Source organism: Pipistrellus hanaki, assembly GCF_964339955.1.
Source record: "Pipistrellus hanaki genome assembly, chromosome: 3".
NCBI lineage: Eukaryota > Metazoa > Chordata > Mammalia > Chiroptera > Vespertilionidae > Pipistrellus > Pipistrellus hanaki.
In genome coordinates, this window is record NC_140505.1 from 95,379,508 (window position 1) to 95,400,295 (window position 20,788).

Sequence of the window (20,788 nt, forward strand, 5' to 3'; positions counted from 1 at the left end):
TTCTGCAGGAAAGGTTGCACATTGGAGGGCACAGAGATTTATAATTGGGCAGTTTGAGTAATTCGGTACTCTCTGGGCATACAGGCTGTTCCTGGTTATCTGATATTTAACTCCTACACACTATGAGGGGAATATTGCCTCCTAGAGTGTAAGAGTCAGACAGAGGGGGTGTTTTGGAATTTGGGCTCTGAATTTGTTTGTTTATGAGAGATACATTCCTTGCTATCTCTTAATAATTGGATATCCCTGAGAGTGGCAGTCTCTTCCCAGTCAGCCCCAGGTGTCAGAGCATCAAGAACATAGGAAATAAGAAAGTATACTTAATGCAGAGTAACTATTATTATTATTATTCCAATTTTCAGAATTGGAAAAGGAGGATAGAGAAGTTAGATAACTACCCAAGGTCACATACTTAATAGTATTGGAAGCCAGAATTTTAACTGACATTTGTCTATTTCAACATATAGATACTTACCACTATGACTTGCTATTCATAACCATAGTTGGGAAGAACTTAATTAAAGCCTCAAGTCATAAAATGTGCGACACCAGCACAGCCAAGAGTTCAACAAGCCTGAGGGAGGGCGGTGACGGATGTAGAAAAGACAGACACACAGAATAAGCTGGGTCTAGGTGGGTCTTCCTGTGCCTGGCTGAGACCACAGAAACGATCCAGACTGCAAGCTGAGCCTTTATTTTACAGTCAGAGGTACACAAGGTAGTGGTCACCAAGTTACAGTGTTCTTGTGAATTTCACTTGTTTTGGCAGCACATGCACCTCCCACAGCCCATTAGCTACCCAGGAAAGATCTAGGGAGTGTCACAGAATCAGGCTTAATTATGCTAAGAGGGCTGTGCCCTCTAAGCTGGGACTGGTTTGTGGCTTTGCCAACAGGTCAGTCCAAGGCTTAACCTTATAACCGCTCTCTACAATAAAACAGTTATTTTTTTTCATGAAATACTTAATACATTTTGGAAGGATTTTGTTTAAAACACCATTAGATGTTTAAAATTTGGGTATTTAAAACCAGAGGATGCTGGCATTGCCTTTGAGCATGTTAGAAAAAAGTACCCCATATCTATGTGGTCTTAGCTTAATGATTTGGTCCTCTATTATTTCCCTACCTTGGTATCTTTGTTCAGTTTACAACTTATTTAATCATACTCAATGGCCCATTCATCAGTACCAGATGAATGAAGTCCAAATTATAGAAATTCACATTTCTTTATGAGAAACTTCAGCACTGTGGCATGTAATGATTTATTAATTAAGGAATATAATAACTATTAGATTAATCATGTTAAGAAAGTCTAGTAAACTTAAATCTACCATTTTCTTCATTTGTTCAACAAATATTTACTTACCACCTATACTAGTAATGTACCAGGTAGTATTCTAGGCACTTGGGATATATCAGTGAACAAAACAAAAGAGTAATGTCTTTGGAAGGAGGAATCAAATAACAAACATAATAAATAAGTAAATTGTATATTAGAAAGTAAATGCTATTAAGAAAATAAAACTAGGGTAAGGGATTTGGCAAGTGTATGAGAGTGGGTAGGGTAGGTGTAGTTTGCAGCATTAAAGAGAGTGAACAGGTATACCTCAGTAAGAAATTTTGAGGAAAGACTTTAAGTTAGTGGATATCTGAGAGAAGAACATTTATGCATACAACACAGGAGCACCTATATAAAGCAAATATTATATTAACAGACTTAAAAAGGAGACATAGCCTGGCTGGTGTTGTGCAGTGATTGAGTGTTGACCTATGAACCAGGAGGTCACAATTCCATTCCCGGTCAGGGCACTTGTCCGTGTTGTAGGCTCAATCCCCAGTAGTGGGTGTGCAGGAGGCAGCCAATTGATGATTTTCTCTCATCATTGATATTTCTATCTTCTATCTCCCTCTCTCTGAAATTTTATATATATATATATATATATATATATATATATATATATATATTCATATAATTTTATTTTATTTTTTAAAATATATTTAATTGATTTTTTACAGAGAGGAAGAGAGGGATAGAGAGTTAGAAACATCGATGAGAGAGAATCATTGATCAGCTACCTCTTGCACACCCCCTACTGGGGATGTGCCTGCAACCAAGGTACAGGCCCTTGACCAGAATCAAACCTGGGACCTTTCAGTCCGCAGGCCGACGCTCTACCCACTGAGCCAAACCCGTTTCGGCTATATATATATTTTAAATGAGATATAGACAGCAATACTATTATAGTAGGGGGCTTTAATCTCCCACTTTAATCAGTGGATAGATCATCCAAACAAAAAATCAATAAAGGAACATCTACCTCATCTTAGCTGGTTTGGCTCAGTGGATAGAGCATCAGCCTCTGGACTGAAGGGTCCTGGGTTTGATTCCAGTCAAGGGTTGCAGGCTCAATCCCCAATAGGGGGCATGCAGAAGGTAGCCAATCAAAGATTCTCAACATTGATGTTTCTCTTTCTCCCTCTCCCAAATCATTAAAAATAAGTTTAAAAAAATATGTTTGAAAAAAAAAGAAAAGAAAGAAACCTCTACACCAAATGACACATTAGTCCGTGTGTACTCAACAAACATGTAGTTAACACTCCATAAAAAAACCCCAGAATATACATTCTTAAGCACCCATGGAACATTCTCATCGCAGGATAGATCTTTTTTAGTAAAAAAAGCAAGTCTTAAGAAATTTAAGAAGATTGAAATCATACAAAGCATCTTTTCCAACCACAATAGTATGAAACTAGAAGTCATTTATAAGAACACAACTGGGAAATTAACAAGTAAATGTACATTAAATGGTACTGAACAACCAGTGGATCAAAGAACATATCAAAAAATATCTTGGGACAAATGAAAATGGAAGTAAAACACACCAAAGCTTACAGAATGCAGCAAAAACAGTTCAAAGAGTGAAGTTCATAGTAATAAGCACCTATGTTAAGAATCAAGAAAGATATCAATGCAACTTCAAACCTCAAGAACTAGGAAACGAAGAACAAATGAAGTCCAAAGTCAGCAGGAAGAAGGAAATAACAAAAATCAGATTGGGGTTCATTCACAATTCAGCTACCAGGGAAATTAAAAATGGTGGTGGAGTAAGCTGATGCTACACAGACACATTCACAGGATCAATGACATATTACCTTACACCTGTCAGAATAGCTACCATCCACAAATGACAAGCACTGATGAGGATGTAGAGAAAAGAGAACCCTAGTACACTGCTGGTGGGGATGCAGAATAGTGCAGCCATTATGGAAAACAGTATAGAATTTCCTCAAAAAATTAAATATGGAACTGCCATTTGAGCCAGTGATCCTACTTCTAGGAATATATCCTAAGAAACCAGAAACCAATGTATGGGCCCCTATGTTCATAGCAGCACAATTTACAATAGCTAAGATCTGGAAATAGCCCCAGTGCCCATCAGTATATGAGTGGAAAAAGAAGCTATGGTACATTTACAGCATGGAATACTATGCAGCAGTAGAAATAGAAGGATGTCTTACCCTGTGAGACAGTATGGAGGGACCTTGAGAGTGTTATTTCTAAGTGAAGTGAGCCAGTCAGAGAAATATAAGTATCACATGATCTCACTCATGTGGAATCTAACAAACTCATGAATGGCGTGGTTCCAGAGATAAGGAACAGAGTGGGGAACCTCAGAGGGAAGGCTGATAAGGGTGAGTGGCTGGGAGGGAGGTGATCAACAAAAGAACTTGTATGCATATATGCATAACCCGTTGTCATAGACGGTGGTGAAGGCAAGGGGCGGGAGCGGGTGGAAGAGGTCAGTGGGAGTAAAAAGAGGTAATACTTTAAACAATAAACATTAAAAAATTCAACTAACATCTACAGAATTTAAAAAATAGATAAGAAATCAGTGAAATAGACTTAAAAAGAAAATAGAAAAGATTAGTACAAAATCAGAGCTGGTTTTTGTAAAGAAACAAAAATAAACCATTACTTAGACTCACCAAGAATAAGAGAGAACTCAAATAAAATAAAAAATGAAAGAGGAGACAGTACAACTGATACCATAGAAATACAGAGGAATATAAGAAACTATTATGAACAATTATATGCCAAGTATTGGACAACCTAGAAGAAATGGATAAATTCTTAGAACCATACAACTTTCCAACACTGAATTATGATAAAATAGAAATCTGCACAGACTAATTACTAGTAAGGAGATTGAATCGGTCATCGAAAGCCCCCTCAAGAAAAGTTCAAGACTAGATGGCTTTGCCGAAACTGGTTTGGCTCAGTGGATAGAGCATCGGTTTGCGGACTGAAAGGTCCCAGGTTTGATTCTGGTCAGGGGCATGTACATTGGTTGTGGGCACATCCCTGGCAGGGGGTGTGCAGGAGGCAACTGGTCGATGTTTCTCTCTCATCGACATTTCTAGCTCTCTATCCCTCTTCCTTTCTCTCTGTGGAAAATCAATAAAATATATATTAAAAAAAAGAAAAAGAAAAGACTAGATGGCTTCAATGATAAATTTCACTAAATATTTAAAGAACTAAATTCTACCTTAAACTTTTTCAATAAATGGAAAAAGAGGGAATAGTTCTAAACTCACTTTCTGAGGCCAGCACTACCCTGATACAGAACCAGACACGGTCACTACAAGAAAATATTACATGCTAAAATCCTTGGTGAACAGATACAAAAATTCTTCAACGGAATTCAGTAATGCTTTAAAAAAATTAAAGCAGCAGCCCTGTAGGTTGCTTGGTGGGAAAAAAGAAAAAAAAGAAATCATACACCATGATCAAGTTGGATTTATTTCAAGGATGCTTCACCTTCTACAAATTTTTAAACACAATGAAGGATAAAAATCATGTTCATCTCAATAGATGTAAAAAAAAAAAAAAAAAAGGCATTTGTTAAAATTCAAACCTGTATATACAACTCAACAAAGTGGGTATAACGTACTGGACCACAATAAAGGAGATTTTATATATATCTCAAGTGCACAGCTAACACCAACTGTGAAAAGATGGGAGCTGTTCCTCTAAGTCACAGTGTTTCCCGAAGTGTGGTACACGTACCCCCAAGGGTACGGGAAGAGTTTGGTGAGGATATGCACTGCACCGTGCATAGCTCGCCTAATTCTATGTTCTCATGAGTACGAGGGGTACTCAGCGTTATGAAAATTATATTGATAGAAGGGGTACACATAATGTCAAAAATTTGGGAAACACTGCTCTAAGATAATGAACAAGACAAGGATGCTCACTCATTTATTCAACATAATAATGGAAGTCCTAGCCAGAGCTTTTGGGCAAGATAAAGAAAGACATTGCCCGGCCAGTGTGGCTCGGTGGTTCAGCATTGACCTATGAACTGGGAGGTCATGGTTCCATTCTCCATCAGGGTAATTGCCTGAGTTGCAAGCTCGATCCCCAGTGCTGTTTGAGTGGGAGGCAGCCACTCATTGATGTTTCTACTCTCTCCCTCTCCTTTCTTCTCTGAAATAAAAAAAATATACTTTTTTAAAAGTTACAAAATTACTTTAAAAAAATCAAGACATTGATATTATGAAAGGAAGAAGTAAAACTGTCTATTTGTAGATGTCATCATTTATAGAAAACCCTAAAGATTCCATAAAAAAACTTAATAAATTCAGTAAAGTCTTATGATATAAAAAAATCGATACAGAAAAATCAGTTGCATTTTACTAACACTAATAATCAGAAAGAGAAAACACCCCCATTTATAATCATACCACAAAGAATAAAATACCAAGGAATAAATATAAGGAGGTGAAAGACCTGTTACACTAAAGACATTGATGATAGCATTTAAAGAAGACACAAATAAATGGAAAAATAGTCTGTCCACGGATAGGAAGAATTAATATTGTTAAAAGGCTCAGACTACCTAGAAGTGGTCATTGTGGGTAAGGGGGGCATATGTAATACTTTCAACAATAGAGATTTTTAAATGTTTAGACTGCCAAAAATAGTTTACAAATTCAATTCAATTTCTATCAAAATGTCAATGGCATTTCCACAAAAATAAACAGTCCTAAAATTTGATTGGCAGATAAAGGGGGTAGGGGAGGTAGAAGAGGGTAAAGGGGAGATAATGGTGATGGAAAGAAATTTGACTTAGGGTGGTAAATGATATGTTGTAGAATTGTGCACTTGAAACCTATATAATTTTTTAAGCAATGTGACCTCAATGAGTTCAATAAAAAAAGAAAACAACCATATGATTGAACAATTCCACTTCTGGAAATATGATCAAAAGAAAAAAATAATTAGAGAGATATCTGTAAGTCTGTGTTCATAGTAGCATTATTTATAGTAATGAAGACATGGAAACAGTCTAAGTGTCTATCAACAGATGAATGGATAAAGAAGTGTATCTATATATAGTGGGATATTATTCAGCTATGAAAAAGGAGGACATTCTGCCACTTAGGACAACATGGATAGAACTTGAAGGCATTTTTATAAATGTAATTAGTCAAAGATTATGATCTCACTTATATGTTAACATAAAAAAAAATTACCAGCTCATAGATCTAGAGATTGGTGGTTGACAGAATAAGGGGTGGGAAATGGGTGAAGTGGGTAGACATAGTAAAAATAAAATAGACCCTGGAGATGTAATGTTCACTATAGTGACTACAGTTAATAAAGATATTTGAAAGTTGCTGACAGTAGATCTAAAAATTCTCATCACAAGAAAATAGTTGTAACCATGGGAAGTAATGGATGTTAACTAGACTTATTTTAGTGATATTTCACAGTACATACAAATATCAAATCATTATGTTGTGTACCTGACACTAATAAAATGTTATGTTGGTTTTATCTCAACTAAGAAAAAGAAAAGTGTTCAGGATAGACCTAAGTAAGAAATAATATTTGAACAAAGACTTAAAGACAGTTTTGGGATATCTGCGAGTACAGCATTTCAAATAGAGGATAATATCTGAAATTAGGAGTGTCCCAGCCATGTTTGAGCAGGAGAAAGGAATCTAGCGTGGCTGAGGGGGTGAACAAGAGTGAGATTAGTGGGAAGTCCCGGATATGGGCCCAAAAAATAAAGAGGCTTGGGAAGTGTTGTAAGGATCACAGCTTCTACTCAGTGAAATGGAAACAGCCATAATGTGAAGAAACACTGATTGCTGTGCTGACACTAAAACAGAGAGGGGTAAGTGAAAGCCGCTTAAAAGGCTGTTTCAATAACAAGGGGATGAGAAATTGTCCCATCTGGATCTAAAAACTGCTAATTAGAAGTGTTTGTTTTTTTTAAAAAACTACTTGCTAAAAATTTTTATATGCTTTTATTGTTTTCAGAGAGAGTAAGGGAGAGGGAAAGAGATAGATTAATGATGAGAAAACCATTGATCAGCTGCCTCTGAATGCTCCACATTGGGGAGTGAGCCCAAATGTGACCTGTTTCATAGGTCGACACTCAACCACTGAGTCACACCGGCTGGCCTATTTGTTAAAAATTTTTAATTTTATTATATCTCAAATACAAATCTGTTTTAAACACAATGGAAAAGTATGTATTTAAAATGTACCTGAAATGTGAAGAGCTAAATGTTGTCTGTTTTGTGTTTTTTGAGAAAATGTCAATGATTTTTTAGAGAGTAACATCTTAGTGTTCCTTCAAAACAAAACTGTAACAGTAGTATTCAGGAAAATGTTGTTTAAAAATTGGTTTCTTAATACATTGTCTTTATTTGTACAAGCTTTGCCACAGGAAATCTACACAGAGTTGTCCAAAGGTAAAACACATTACTGCCATGACATTTTTATCATCTTCTTTATGATGTTTGTAGTGAATATATACATAAATATATAATATTTATTTGCTTTACAAGAAGGGAGATAGAATCACTTGATTTTTTTTTTTTTAATTTATTGATTGATTTTAAAGAGTGGAAGGGGAGAGAGACATCAATTTGTTGTTCCACTTATTTAAGTATTCATTGGTTGCTTTTTTTTTTTTTTTTTTTTCCATTGGTTGCTTCTTGTATGTACCTGACCATGGATGCTCTAACCAATTGAGCTACCCAGCCAGGACATCTAGATGTTTTTAAGGTATTGTGGTTGCCCTAGTGGGTGTGGCTCAGTTGGTTGGATTGCTGCCTGTACACCAAAAGGTGGCAGGTTCAATTCTCGGTCAGGGCACATACCCAGATTGCAGGTTCTATCTCTGGTTGGAGCATGTGTAAGAGGCAATTGATCAATGTTTCATACTCTTTCTCTCTCTCACTTCCTCTCTCTAAAATTAATAAAAATACAAGGTATTGTGGTTACTGTTGAAGAGATGATGAACAATAGAGTTATGTAATGCTGAAGATCTTTCTTTTAGCCTGTAAATAGTGTTTAAGTCAGATAGCACCACCTTGTGTAGTAGCTTTCATGATTACACAGTTTTAAAAGATTCCTCCTTAACCTAAAATGGTTTGGCTCAGTGGATAGAGCGTCAGCCTGCGGACTGAAAGGTCCCAGGTTCGATTCCAGTCAAGGGCATGTACTTTGGTTGTGGGCACATCCCCAGTAGGGGTTGTGCAGGACGCAGCTGATTGATGTTTCTAACTCTCCCTCTCCCTTCCTCTCTGTAAAAAATCAATAAAATATATTTAAAAAATAAGTAAATAAATAAAAGATTCCTCCTTATCTTATCACTAGATACTAATTTCTTCTAAGTTAATACTTTGCTTCTGTTAAAATGAACATAGCCACCCTAACTGGTTTGACTCAATGGATAGAGTGTCGGCCTACGGACTCAAGGGTCCCAGGCTTGATTCCAGTCAAGGGTTTGTACCTTGATTTTGGGCACATTCCCAGTAGGGAGTGTGTAGGAGGCAGCTGATCGATGTTTCTCTCTCATCATTGTTTCTAACTCTCTATCCCTGTCCCTTCCTCTCTGTAAAAATCAAAATATATTTAAAAACCAACAACTCTTAGCTTTAAAAAATAAAATAAAATAATAAAATGAACATTGCCATAAGAATGGGTAAAAAAAAAAATCTGTTTTATTTCCCTCATAATTTGTGTTAAATTTAAATTCATTTACCAAAATTGCTAACTACCAAAAAAGACTCTAGGAATGGAGCAAGGATTAGAGAGAGAGCAATGGAAACAGCTGATATTTGTAGTGGTGTTCCAAGAATAGAGATTAGAAAAGTTCAAAAATAAATATATCATAATTAATTTCTGGTAAGCATTATATATGATTAAAATTAGAAGATAATTTAGCATTGATGTGAAAACTGTCCTACATCCTGGATGTTGGAGGAAAGGTTTTCACTTATGCAGAAAGCACAAAATAAAAGCATTGGGTAAAGAATCCATCTTTTTATTTATTACTGAAAGTGTTGCTATTTTTTAATTGTTTAAAAGAAATTTTGTAAATAGCTCTGATTTTATGTAAGCAAGCTTCTTTGATAATACCAATTTTTTGCTTTCAAAAATATTATTTTTGGACATATCTAATTTGTTTTGTTACTCTTCATATCTGGCAAGTTTTTATTGTAAAACCACAAAAGAGTACATCCTAGACGTTGACTATCTTTATTTTTTATTTTTTTATTTTTTAAATATATTTTATTGATTCTTTACAGAGTGGAAGGGTGAGAGATAGTTAGAAACATCGATGAGAGAGAAACATCGATCAGCTGCCTCCTGCACACCCTCTACTGGGGATGTGCCTGCAACCAAGGCACATGCCCTTGACTGGAATCAAACCTGGAACTCTTCAGTCCGCAGGCTGATGCTCTATCCACTAAGCCAAACCAGTTAGGGCTAGACGTTGACTATCTTTAGAATTAATACTTCTTTTCTCTTTTCTCAGAATGAACTCACAGATACACGTGCCAAATTCCATGTACTTTTTCTTTTCTTTGTGTCTACAATGTTCTTCATCAGCGTCTTATCACTCTTCAGCTATCACTGCTGGCTAGTTGGAAAAAATAGGACAACAATAGGTAAGTAGGTCAAAATAAATCATAATGATTTAGGGAAATGACCATAAGTAAATATGAAATCTAGAGAAGGGCAATAGATGATAAAGAAGTGTAAAATAATTATATGTGAAAACTCACCGTGACTGGACAGGAACAATGGGTATATGTAAATGTAAAGGTTCATTCTTTTAAAGAAGGTTGAAGAAGTTAGATTGACTTTTACATATTTTTTCAGTAGCTCATCCAAATATATAAAAACCCTGGGTCCAGCACAACTGGAGGCTCCACCAACCGGAAGTCAGTCCTGCAGTCAGCAGGCGTAGTGACTGACCCAGCACGGACTGCTGAGGGGGCTGCAAATCAGTCCCAGAGAGAGGCCTGAAGAGAGAAGAAGGGTCTGATCCGTAGCCTCTGTGGCAACTGTTGATCAGCACTTGCCTCTTTCTCTCCAGGCCTGGCTAGCAGCTGCGCCTCCATTTCTCTCCAGGCCTCCACCGGCACTGCTGGTCAGCCCCACCTTTCTGATCAGGCCCTGTTGATAGGCCCAACGATGCAACTTGCATAGAAACTGACCAATCAGAACCAAATCTGGGTGAATTGTGAGGAGCCAATGGCTGCTTAGGAGGCAGAGCTTTTGATGCTGACTGGCATAGGAACGAACCAATCAGAACCAAATTGGCTGGCAGAGGAGGGCAGTTGGGGGTGAGATCAGACTGGCAGGGGAGTTCAGTTAGGAGGATCAGGCAGACAAAAGCAGTTGGGGACAAGATCAGACCAGCAGGGGCGGGTAGTTGCGGGGGAGGGGATCAGGCTTGCAGGGGAGGACAGTTAGGGTCCATCAGGCCAGCAGGGGAGGGCAGTTGGGGGCAATAGGGCCAGCAGGGGAGCAGTCAGGTGTTAATCAGGCCGACAGGGGAGAGGTTAGGGGCAATCGGGCAGGCAGGCAGGCAGGCAAGCATTTAGTAGCCAGCAGTCCCAGATTGTGAGAGATGTCCGACTGCCCCCGGGGGTCCCAGATTAGAGAGGGTGCAGGCTGGGCTGAGGGACACACACTCCTCCACCCCAGTGCACGTATTTCATGCCTCTAGTTGTATGTAAAAGTAGAGAACAAGCCATATTTTATAAGTGTTAATACAAACTACTTCCTGGGAGATTAAAAATGGTGGTGAAGTAGTGGATATTACACCAACATGCTCCCAGGACCAAACTGGAATTACAACTAAAATAAAAAATAAAAAAAAATTCTGAATAATCAACTAAAGACTAGCTTGAGAGAACCCTGATAATCAAGGATGAAAAGTGGGAGACCATATAGAGACTGGTAGGAAGGACAGAGGCATAAAAAGGCTGGCTGGGCTCCCATAGATAGCAGCTGAAGTTCTGGAGAGAGATCTTAGCTATGGGTGGTTGCCACTGAGAAATCTGGAGTCTAAATCCCAAGCTGGATCCCACAGCAGAGAGCAACAGAACTGAGAAAAGTGCCCACATAACATCTGACTGTGAAAATCAGATTTGGTGTCTCCCAGGGAAAGACAGCTGGAAATGCAAGCACCCTCTCAAAAGACCCACGCACAAAATTTCGTTTGCAGCCACTCACCTTGGGCTCCAACACAGGGAGGGCAGAGTGGACTGGAGCTGTGTGACTAGGAACCAGGGTTGGGGTTTCTGGACTTCTGCTCAGATGGCAGATACCCCGGTTTCCTGTGCTGGGTCATTTCCTCACCTTGTGGAGGTCATCTTTGTCAGACAGACTTTGGCTATCCAGGCAATTTTTGTCTGGGAAAGAAGATAGTTGATCCACCCTAGTGGAAAGCCCCTTGCCCACCATGTGGAATTTCTGCAGCCCATTAAAAGACAGAATAACAATTAGCCTCTAGATAGAAGCAATTGTCCACCTGTTGGCAAACCTTGCATTGCACCTGTGGATGATTGATTATCTGAGGGCTACTCAAGAATAAATCCAATCAGTCTGTAGAGAGTGGCATTCTCTGGAGGTCTTGAGTCTTTGCTAGATCTAATTAATTAGAAACAGCATTTGACACTGTCTTGCACTTGAGATTGGGTGTTGTAGCAGATCTACCTAGTACATAGTTATAAATCCAAATAGGCAGCCAAAATGAGAAACACCCCCCAAATGAAAGAAGAGATTTCTCCAAAGAAGAGCTAAATAAATTGGAGATAAGAAATTTATCTGATATAGAGTTCAGATGCTCAACAGCATAAGAAAAGATACAGTAACTACAAAGAATGACAGAATTAATAAAGAACATGGGAAGGAATACACAACAGAATAGGAGAAGCAGAGCATCGGATCAATGAATTAATAGGGTAGAAAAAAAATTACATAGAGAACCAAAAAGAAAAACAATTACAAAACTGGAGGACAGCTTAAAGGAGCTGTGGACAACATGAAATTTAATATTTGCATAATCTGTGTGTCAGAAGAAGAGAGTGAGCAAGGCATAGAAAATGTGCTTGAAGAAATAAGGGCAGAAAACTTCCCTAACCTGGTAAAGGAAAAAGTTACTCAAGTTCAGGAGGCACAGAGAGTTCCAAAGTTGAACTCAAATAGCCCCACATCCAGACACATCATAATTAAAATTCAAAAAAAAAAAAAGAGAGGAAAAGAGAGAGAGAGAGAGAGAGAGAGAGAGAGAGAGAGAGAGAGAGAGAGAGAATATCTTAGAGGCAACAAGAGAAAAGAAATTTGTTGCCTACAAAGGAGCTCCCATAAAGCTGTCAGATAATTTTTCAGAAATTCCAATGGCCAGAATGGAGAGGCATGAAGTATTAAGGTAATAATAAGCAAGGATCTGAAACAATTAAGATTGCTATATTCAGCAAGGTTATCATTCAAAATAGATGGTGAAATAAAGAGATTCCATGACAAAAAAAAAAAAAAAAAAAAAAAGAAGGCTAAAGGAGTTTATCACCACCAACCCAGCATTGCAGGAAATGCTAAAGAGACTGTTATAATGAGCAGAAATAGGGGGAAATAGAAACCTAGGCATACAGAATTAAAATGGCAATAAATAAGTACCTATCAATAATATCCTTAAATGTAAATGAATTAAATGCTCCAATCAAAAGACATAAGGGTACTGAATGGATAAAAACATGACCCAATTATATGCTATCTACAAGAGACCCCCCTCAGAACATAAGATATAAACTGAGAATGAAGGTATAGAAAAAAAATTTTACATGCAAATGGAAACAAACAAACAAAAAAATACCACCGAAACCGGTTTAGCTCAGTAGTAGAGCATCGGTCTGTGGACTGAAAGGTCCCAGGTTCGATTCCGGTCAGGGGCATATATGTTGGTTGTGGGCACATCCCCGGTACGGGGTGTGCAAGAGGCAGCTGGTCAATGTTTCTCTTTCATCAACGTTTCTAGCTCTCTATCTCTCTCCCTTCCTCTCTGTAAAAAATCAATAAAATATATTTTTTTTAAAAATACCTGTGGTAGAAATACTCATACCTGACAAAATAGACTTCAAATTGAAGGCCATCACAAGAGACAATAAAGGTTACTACATAATATTAAAGATGATCCAACAACAGGATCATTGGTAAACATATATGCACCCAATATAGGAGCATCTAAATATATATATATATATATATATATATATATATATATATATATATATATATATATATATATAAAGACTTCTAGAGGACTTTCAGGGAGAGGTCAATCAACAGCAATACATTCATAGTCGGGGACTTTTCACACTCCACTTACTTCACTGGACAGCTCTTCGAGATAATAAAATTTACAAAGAAACAGGGACTCTAAAATACACTCGATCAGTTGGATTTAATTGACATTTATAGAACATTTCATCCTAAAGCTACAGAATATACATTCTTCTCAAGTGCACATGGGTTATTCACAGTAGACCACATGTTAGGACACAAAACAAGTCTATACAAGTTTAGGAAGAATGAAATCATATAAAGCATATTCTCAGATCACAATGGATTGAAATTAGAAATCAACTATAGTAACAACACTCCTACACCTGGAGGCTAAATAGCATGTTATTAAATAATGAATGGATTACCAATGAGATCAAGATAAAAATTAAAAACTTACTGGAAGCCAATGAAAATGAACACACTACAGCCCACAATCTATTGGAAACATCAAAATCAGTCTTTAGAGGGAAGTTCATAGCAGTACAGCCCTACCTCAGAAAACAAGAAAAATTAATAATAAATTAACCTTAAAACTTAAAGAATTTTAGAAAGATTACAATAAGAAAAGCTCAGAGTAAGTAGAAGGAAGGAAATAATAAAGATCAGAGCAGAAATAAAGGACATAAGAGACTAAAACAAAAGCAATATAAAGTCAGTGAGCCCCAACTGAGTTGGCTCCAGTGGATAGGGCATCAGCCTGCAGACCGAAGGGTCCCCAGTTTGGTTCCGGCCAGGGGCACATGCCTGGGTTGTGGGCTTGATCCCCAGTTGGCGGTGCAGAAAGCAGCCCATCGATGATTTTCACCATTGATGTTTCAATCTCTCTCTCCTCCCTTCCTCTCTGAAATTAATAAAGAAATACATTAAGCCCGACTGATTTGGCTCAGTGGATAGAGGGTTGGCCTGCATACTCAAGGGTCCCAGCTTCGATTCCAGTCAAGGGCATGTACCTTGGTTGCATGTACATCGCTAGTAGGGGATGTGCAGGAGGCAGCTGATCAATGTTTCTCTCTCATCGATGTTTCTAACTCTTTATCTCTCTCCCTTCCTCTCTGCAAAACATCAATAAAAAACATTTAAAAAGAAATATATATATTAAAAAAGAGTCAGTGAAAGCAAGAGCTGGTTCTTTGAAAGGATAAAAAAGATTGATGAACCATTAACTAGATTCATCAAGAAACAAAGAGAGGAACCAAATAAATGAAATCAAAACAAAAGTGGAGAAGTAATCACTGACAGCACAGAAATACAAAGATGGCAAGAATATACTATGAACAACTATATGCCAACAAGCTGGAAAACATGGATGAAATGGACAAATTCCTAGAGAAATACATTCTCAAAACTGAATCAGAAAACCTGAATAGGCCAATAACAACTGAGGAAATAGAAGCATAATAATAATAATAATAATAATAATAGTAATAATAATAGTAACTCCCAGCAAACAAGAGCCCTGGTCCAGATGACTTCACAGAGGAATTTTTACTAAACATTCCAAGAAGAACAAACACCTTTACACAAACTATTCCCAAAATCCAAGTGGAAGGTACTCTTCCAAGGTCTTTTATTGAGTCCAGCATTATCCTATTCCAAAACCAGTTAAACACACTACAGAGAAAAAGATTACAGGCCAATTCCCCTGACAAATACAGATGCTAAAATCCTCAACAACATATTAGCAAATCAGATCCAGCAATATATTAAAAAGGTTATGCACCAATATATTAAAAAGTAGTCATACTTGGGATTTATTCCAGGATATACATAGAACTGGTACAATATTTGCAAATCAATAAACATAATAAATCACATAAACAAATGTAAAGACAAAAAATTACATTATCATATCCATAGATATAGAAATGGCATTTGAAAAAATTCAAAAATTATTTTTGATAAAATCATATCACAACATATTAAATGCCATATATGACAAACCTACAGCCATCAACATACTCAATGGGCAAAAACTAAAACCATTTCCCCTAAGAACAGGAACAAGACAGGGACGCTCACTTCCGCCATTCCTGTTCAACATAGACTGTGAGTCCTAGACACAGTGATCAGACAAGGAGAAGTGAAAGGCATCCCAATTAGAAATGAGAAATTAAAACTCACTATTTTCTGGTGACATGATTTGTACAAGTAAAACCCTAAAGACTCCACCAAAAAAACTACTAGATTTAATAAATGAATTTGGCAGTGGAGCAGGATACAGAATCAATACCCCAAAATGAATGTCTTTTTTAAATACCAATAATGAATTCTCAAAAATGGAAACTAAATAAACCCATTTACCATTGCAACAAAAATATTAAGATACTTAGGAATAAACTTAACTAAGGAAGTAAAAGATTTGTACTTTGAAAACTATAGGACATTGAAAGAAGAGATAGAGGAAGGTAAAAACAAATGGAAGAATAAACCATGTTCATGGATTGGTAAAATTAACATCATTAAAATGTCCATACCACCCAAAGCATCTACACATTCAGTGCAAACCCTAATAAAATACTAACAGTAGCCCTAGCCAGTTTGGCTCAGTGGATAGAGTGTTGGCCTGTGAACTAAAAGGTCCTAGGTTTGATTCTGGTCAAGAGCATATGCCCAGGTTGTGGGCTAGATCCCTAGGGAGAACTTGTAGGAGGCAGCCGATCCATGATTCTCTCTCATGGATGTTTCTATCTCTCTCTCCCTCTTCCTTCCTCTGTGAAATCAATAAAAATATATTTTAAAAATAAATAAATAAATAAATATTAACAGCATATTTCACAGATCTATAATAAAACAAATACTCCATAAGTTTATATGGAACCAAAAAAGACCCCAAATAGACACAGCATTCTTGAGAAAGACAAACAAAGTTGGATGAATCACAATACCAGATATCATGTTATACTACAAAGCCATTGTAATCAAAACAGACTCATACTGTCACAAGAACAGGCATATAGATCAATGGAACAGAATAGAGACCCCAGAAATCAAGCCATTACACTCAATATTTGACAAAGGAGGCACGATTATACAGTGAAGTAAAGATAGTCTCTTTAATAAATGGTGTTGGGGAATTTGGACAGATACATGCATAAAAATGAAAATAGACCACCATACACAAGAATAAAGTTAAAATGGACTTAATGTAATTTTAAGTCAAAATGACTTAAATGTAAGCCAGGAAACCATAAAAATTCTAGAAGACACCATAGGCAGCAAAATCTCAGACATATCTCATAGCCTTATGTTTACAGATAAATCTCCTAGGGCCAAGGGAACTAAGAATATAAACAAATGGGACAGCACCAAAATAAGTAACTTCTGCATAGCAAAATAAGTTATCAACACAACCAAAAGGGAACCCACTCTATGAGAGAACATGTTTGGCAATGATATATCTAATGTAGGGTTAATATCCAAAATATATAAGGAACTCATACAACTTAACAGAGAGAAGATAAATAATCCAATTAAAAAATGGGCAAAGGACCTAGACACTTCTCCAAGCGAACATACAGATGGGCATAAGATATGAAAAAATGCTCAAATTAATTGATCATCAGAGAGGCAAATTAAAATGTCAATAAGGTATCACCTCACACCTGTCAGAATGGCTACCATCAACAAATGAGAAATGTTGGTGAGGATGTGGAGAAAAGGGAACCTAGTAGTCTGCTAGTGGGAATGCAGACTGGTGCGTCCATTATGGAAAACAGTACGGAGTTTCTTAAAAATATTAAATAAAGAACTGCCATTTGAACCAGTGATCCCACTTCTAGGAATATATCCTAAGAAATCCTAACCACCAATTACAAAAAATGTATGCACCCCCATGTCCATAGAAGCACAATTTAAAATAGCTAAGATCTGGAAATAGCCTCAGTGCCCATCAGTACTATATGAGTGGATAAAAAAAGCAGTGATATATTTACACCATGGAATATTATGCAGCATTAAAAAAGAAGGATCTATTACCTTTGAGACAGCATGGAGGGACCTGAAGAGTATTATGCTAAGAGAAATAAGCCATTCAGAGAACAAGTATCACATACGTGTCTGCTAGGTAAATTGGAAGGAGATAGATTTTAATAGAGAAAGATGAAGATATTTTAGAAAGCCTTTTAGATACTTTCATTTTTGGATCATTTTAAACTTGTTTCCAACTATGTCATGTAAGCCTTACATTGTAAGAAATGACATGCTTCCAGAGTAAAGGATTTCTGTTCCATTCCTACCTCAATTCACTCTTTACTGTTGAGTACTTCAGTTCTGTTGTGCCTTCATCTATGTAAATAAACTTCCTTTTATCCATTAATTAATTTTTTACCCTCTTCATAGAATATCCTACCATTTTCTTACCTTTAATGAGAAATGACAAAATGTATCCTACATGCAGAGGCTAGCCACAACAGCTAAGACCTTCCACAAAAGCTAAAAACCTAGAGATTTTACATAGAAAAATAGTTTTCTTCTTTCGAAACTGATAAATTAGATATTGTGAGCCTTTTTTCCCATCCGGCATCATTTATTCACAGCTAAATAGTAGCTTTAAATGGGTTGCAAATAGTAATTTGCCACAGTTCCCACCCAGCCCAGGTCATTAATTTCCCACCTAAACCAGTGTGGATATTTGAGAGGCCAGTGATTTCTTGGAAACTTATAGTTTCCTTCAGTCTTTTTCAAACTTTTTGGCCAGTGACTACAGTAAGAAATGCATTATTTACACTAGTAAAAGAGAAACATACAAATTGACCATCACTCCGCTACACCTACCAGCCAGTCAGGAGTGAGTATGCAAATTAACCCAACAAAGATGGTGGTAGCCATGGATCTGGAGCAAGCAGGAGGCTTTGGTTGCCCCCGATGATGGCCAGTGATTACAGTAAGAAATGCATTATCTACACTAATAAAAAATTACCCTAGCACAGCATTTCCTTATAGCCTCACCCTCCACAACCCTGCCCCTAGATCTTAGCTGGTTCTCCACTGCTTCTTCCGAATTGTTGTCTTTCTGTCCTTTGAAAGTATCTTATTCTGCCCTTTGGAATATCATCTCTACTCTTCTTCATAACTGTCATCTACATATCTTTATATTATTCCCCCACAGTAAGAGTTTCTGTATTCAAACTACAATCATCCCAAACAGGTAGGCTAGTCCCTTTGAATTTGATGGCCGGTAATTTTATAACTTAACACTGAACTTTTTCATTGCTTAGAACTGAAGAGCCCCTGAAATTTTCAACTTAAATTTCCATTCTCTGACCACAGTCTTTGTCCTTTTAGCTCTTTCTCTTATATACTTTTAATTCTTTTTGTAGATTACCGAGTCTTCTGTTTTCCAGCACTTTTCTTTCAAGTGCTTCTCTCCCTTCTGGTTCCATTTTCCATTCTTTTCCATTCTAGATCCTATAGTAAATGATTTTAATAATTCTTAACTACACATTCACTTTATACCTGCCCTTAGGCTTTCTTCCATAATTCATTTGCTAATCTGTGACCTGGACCTCCAGCTGTCTATTTTATCTACCTGTGAATCAGGGTTGTAGAAAGCTGGTGAAGGCAATTTCACTCGCATAGAGATTGTTACAACTACAGATTTAAAGTCTCAACCCCTCACTTAGGCCCTCACCTCTATTTGGGAATAATGTAGTGTTTCTGATCAGGTTGATCATTTTACATTACCTACAACAGTTATTCCAGATTTTCACCATTCTCCCTAATTTTCTTACTCAAATTGCGAGCTCTTCATAGAATTAGAAGTTGTCACAAGTAAATTCTTATCTTCTTATCTTTATAACCTCATACAAACATTTCTACTTTCAAATCCATCACAGTTATCCCTCTTCTAACTTCTGAGGATAAGATATGTCTTTTCTAGTATCTAAGGCTATTCTTTAGAACTCTTCTAGAACCAATCCCATTTCTTCTAGAATAGTCTTCCATCTATTTTTACATTACTTTTCAATATTACCAACCTTTCCCAATCAAACTCTCCCTGGCTTACCCTTAGCTTATAAAACATGCTGAAGTGCAAGCTATTTTTCAATTAAAAAATAAATTTATTTGGTGAAAATTAAGTCTATTTCTAACCCTCAAGCTATATCACTTTACAACCAAGCTTAAAAGAATGACTTTTAGCCAAAACTGGTTTGGCTCAGTGGATAGAGTGTCGGCCTGTGGACTGAAAGGCCCCAGCGGGCACATCCCAGTAGGGGGCGTGCAAGAGGCAGCTGATCGATGTTTCTCTCTCATCGATGTTTCTAACTCTCTCCCTCTCTCTTCCTCTCTGTAAAAACTCAATAAAATATATATTTAAAAAAAAAAAAAAAATGGCCGGGACCGGTTTGGCTCAGTGGATAGAGCGTCGGCCTGCAGACTGAAAGGTCCCGGGTTCGATTCCGGTCAAGGGCATGTACCTTGGTTGCGGGTACATCCCCAGTAGGGGGTGTGCAAGAGGCAGCTGATCGCTGATTCTCTCTCATCGATGTTTCTAACTCTCTATCCCTCTCTCTTCCTCTCTGTGAAAAATCAATAAAAATATATTTAAAAAAAAAAAAAAAAAAAAAAAAAAAAAAAAAATGAATGGCTTTTAGACCTGGCTGGTGTGGCTCAGTTGATTGAACATTGTCCCATGCACCAAAAAGTCACAGGTTTGATTCCCTGTAAGAGCATATGCCTGGGTTAGGCAGCTGATCAGTGTCTCTCTCTCTCTGCCTTCCTCTCTCTCTAAAATCAATAAACACACAAACACACAAACACACACACACATACATACATACATACATACATACATATATATATATATATATATATATATATATATATATATATTTAAAGAGTAGTCTTTAATAACTATCTGCTTTCTTATCTGTTATTCCTTGGTTAAAATCATTCTCAAGTATCACCTCCTCCAGCCTAAACCGGTTTGGCTCAGTGGTAGAGGATCGGTCTGCGAACTGAAAGGTCCCGGGTTTGATTCCGGTCAGGGGCATGTACATTGGTTGCGGGCACATCCCCAGTACGGGGTGTGCAAGAGGCAGCTGATCGATGTTTCTCTCTGATCGACATTTCTAGCTCTATCTCTCTCTCCCTTCCTCTCTGTAAAAAATCAATAAAATATATTAAAAAT

The 20,788-nt window shown here is 37.2% G+C and overlaps 1 protein-coding gene across 2 annotated transcripts in view; it reads left to right on the forward strand.

Annotated features, from left to right (window-relative positions):
* ZDHHC20 (zDHHC palmitoyltransferase 20) overlaps positions 1 to 20,788 on the forward strand; it is a 99,181-nt gene that overhangs the window by 54,711 nt on the left and 23,682 nt on the right. For both annotated transcript variants that reach the window (XR_014794604.1, XM_084878611.1), the window contains exon 8: positions 9,842 to 9,974. Coding sequence is in view for 1 of the 2 variants with exons in the window: in XM_084878611.1 (XP_084734737.1) it covers positions 9,842 to 9,974 (133 nt within the window). In the remaining variant the exon portion in view is untranslated. The remainder of the gene's footprint in view (positions 1 to 9,841; positions 9,975 to 20,788) is intronic.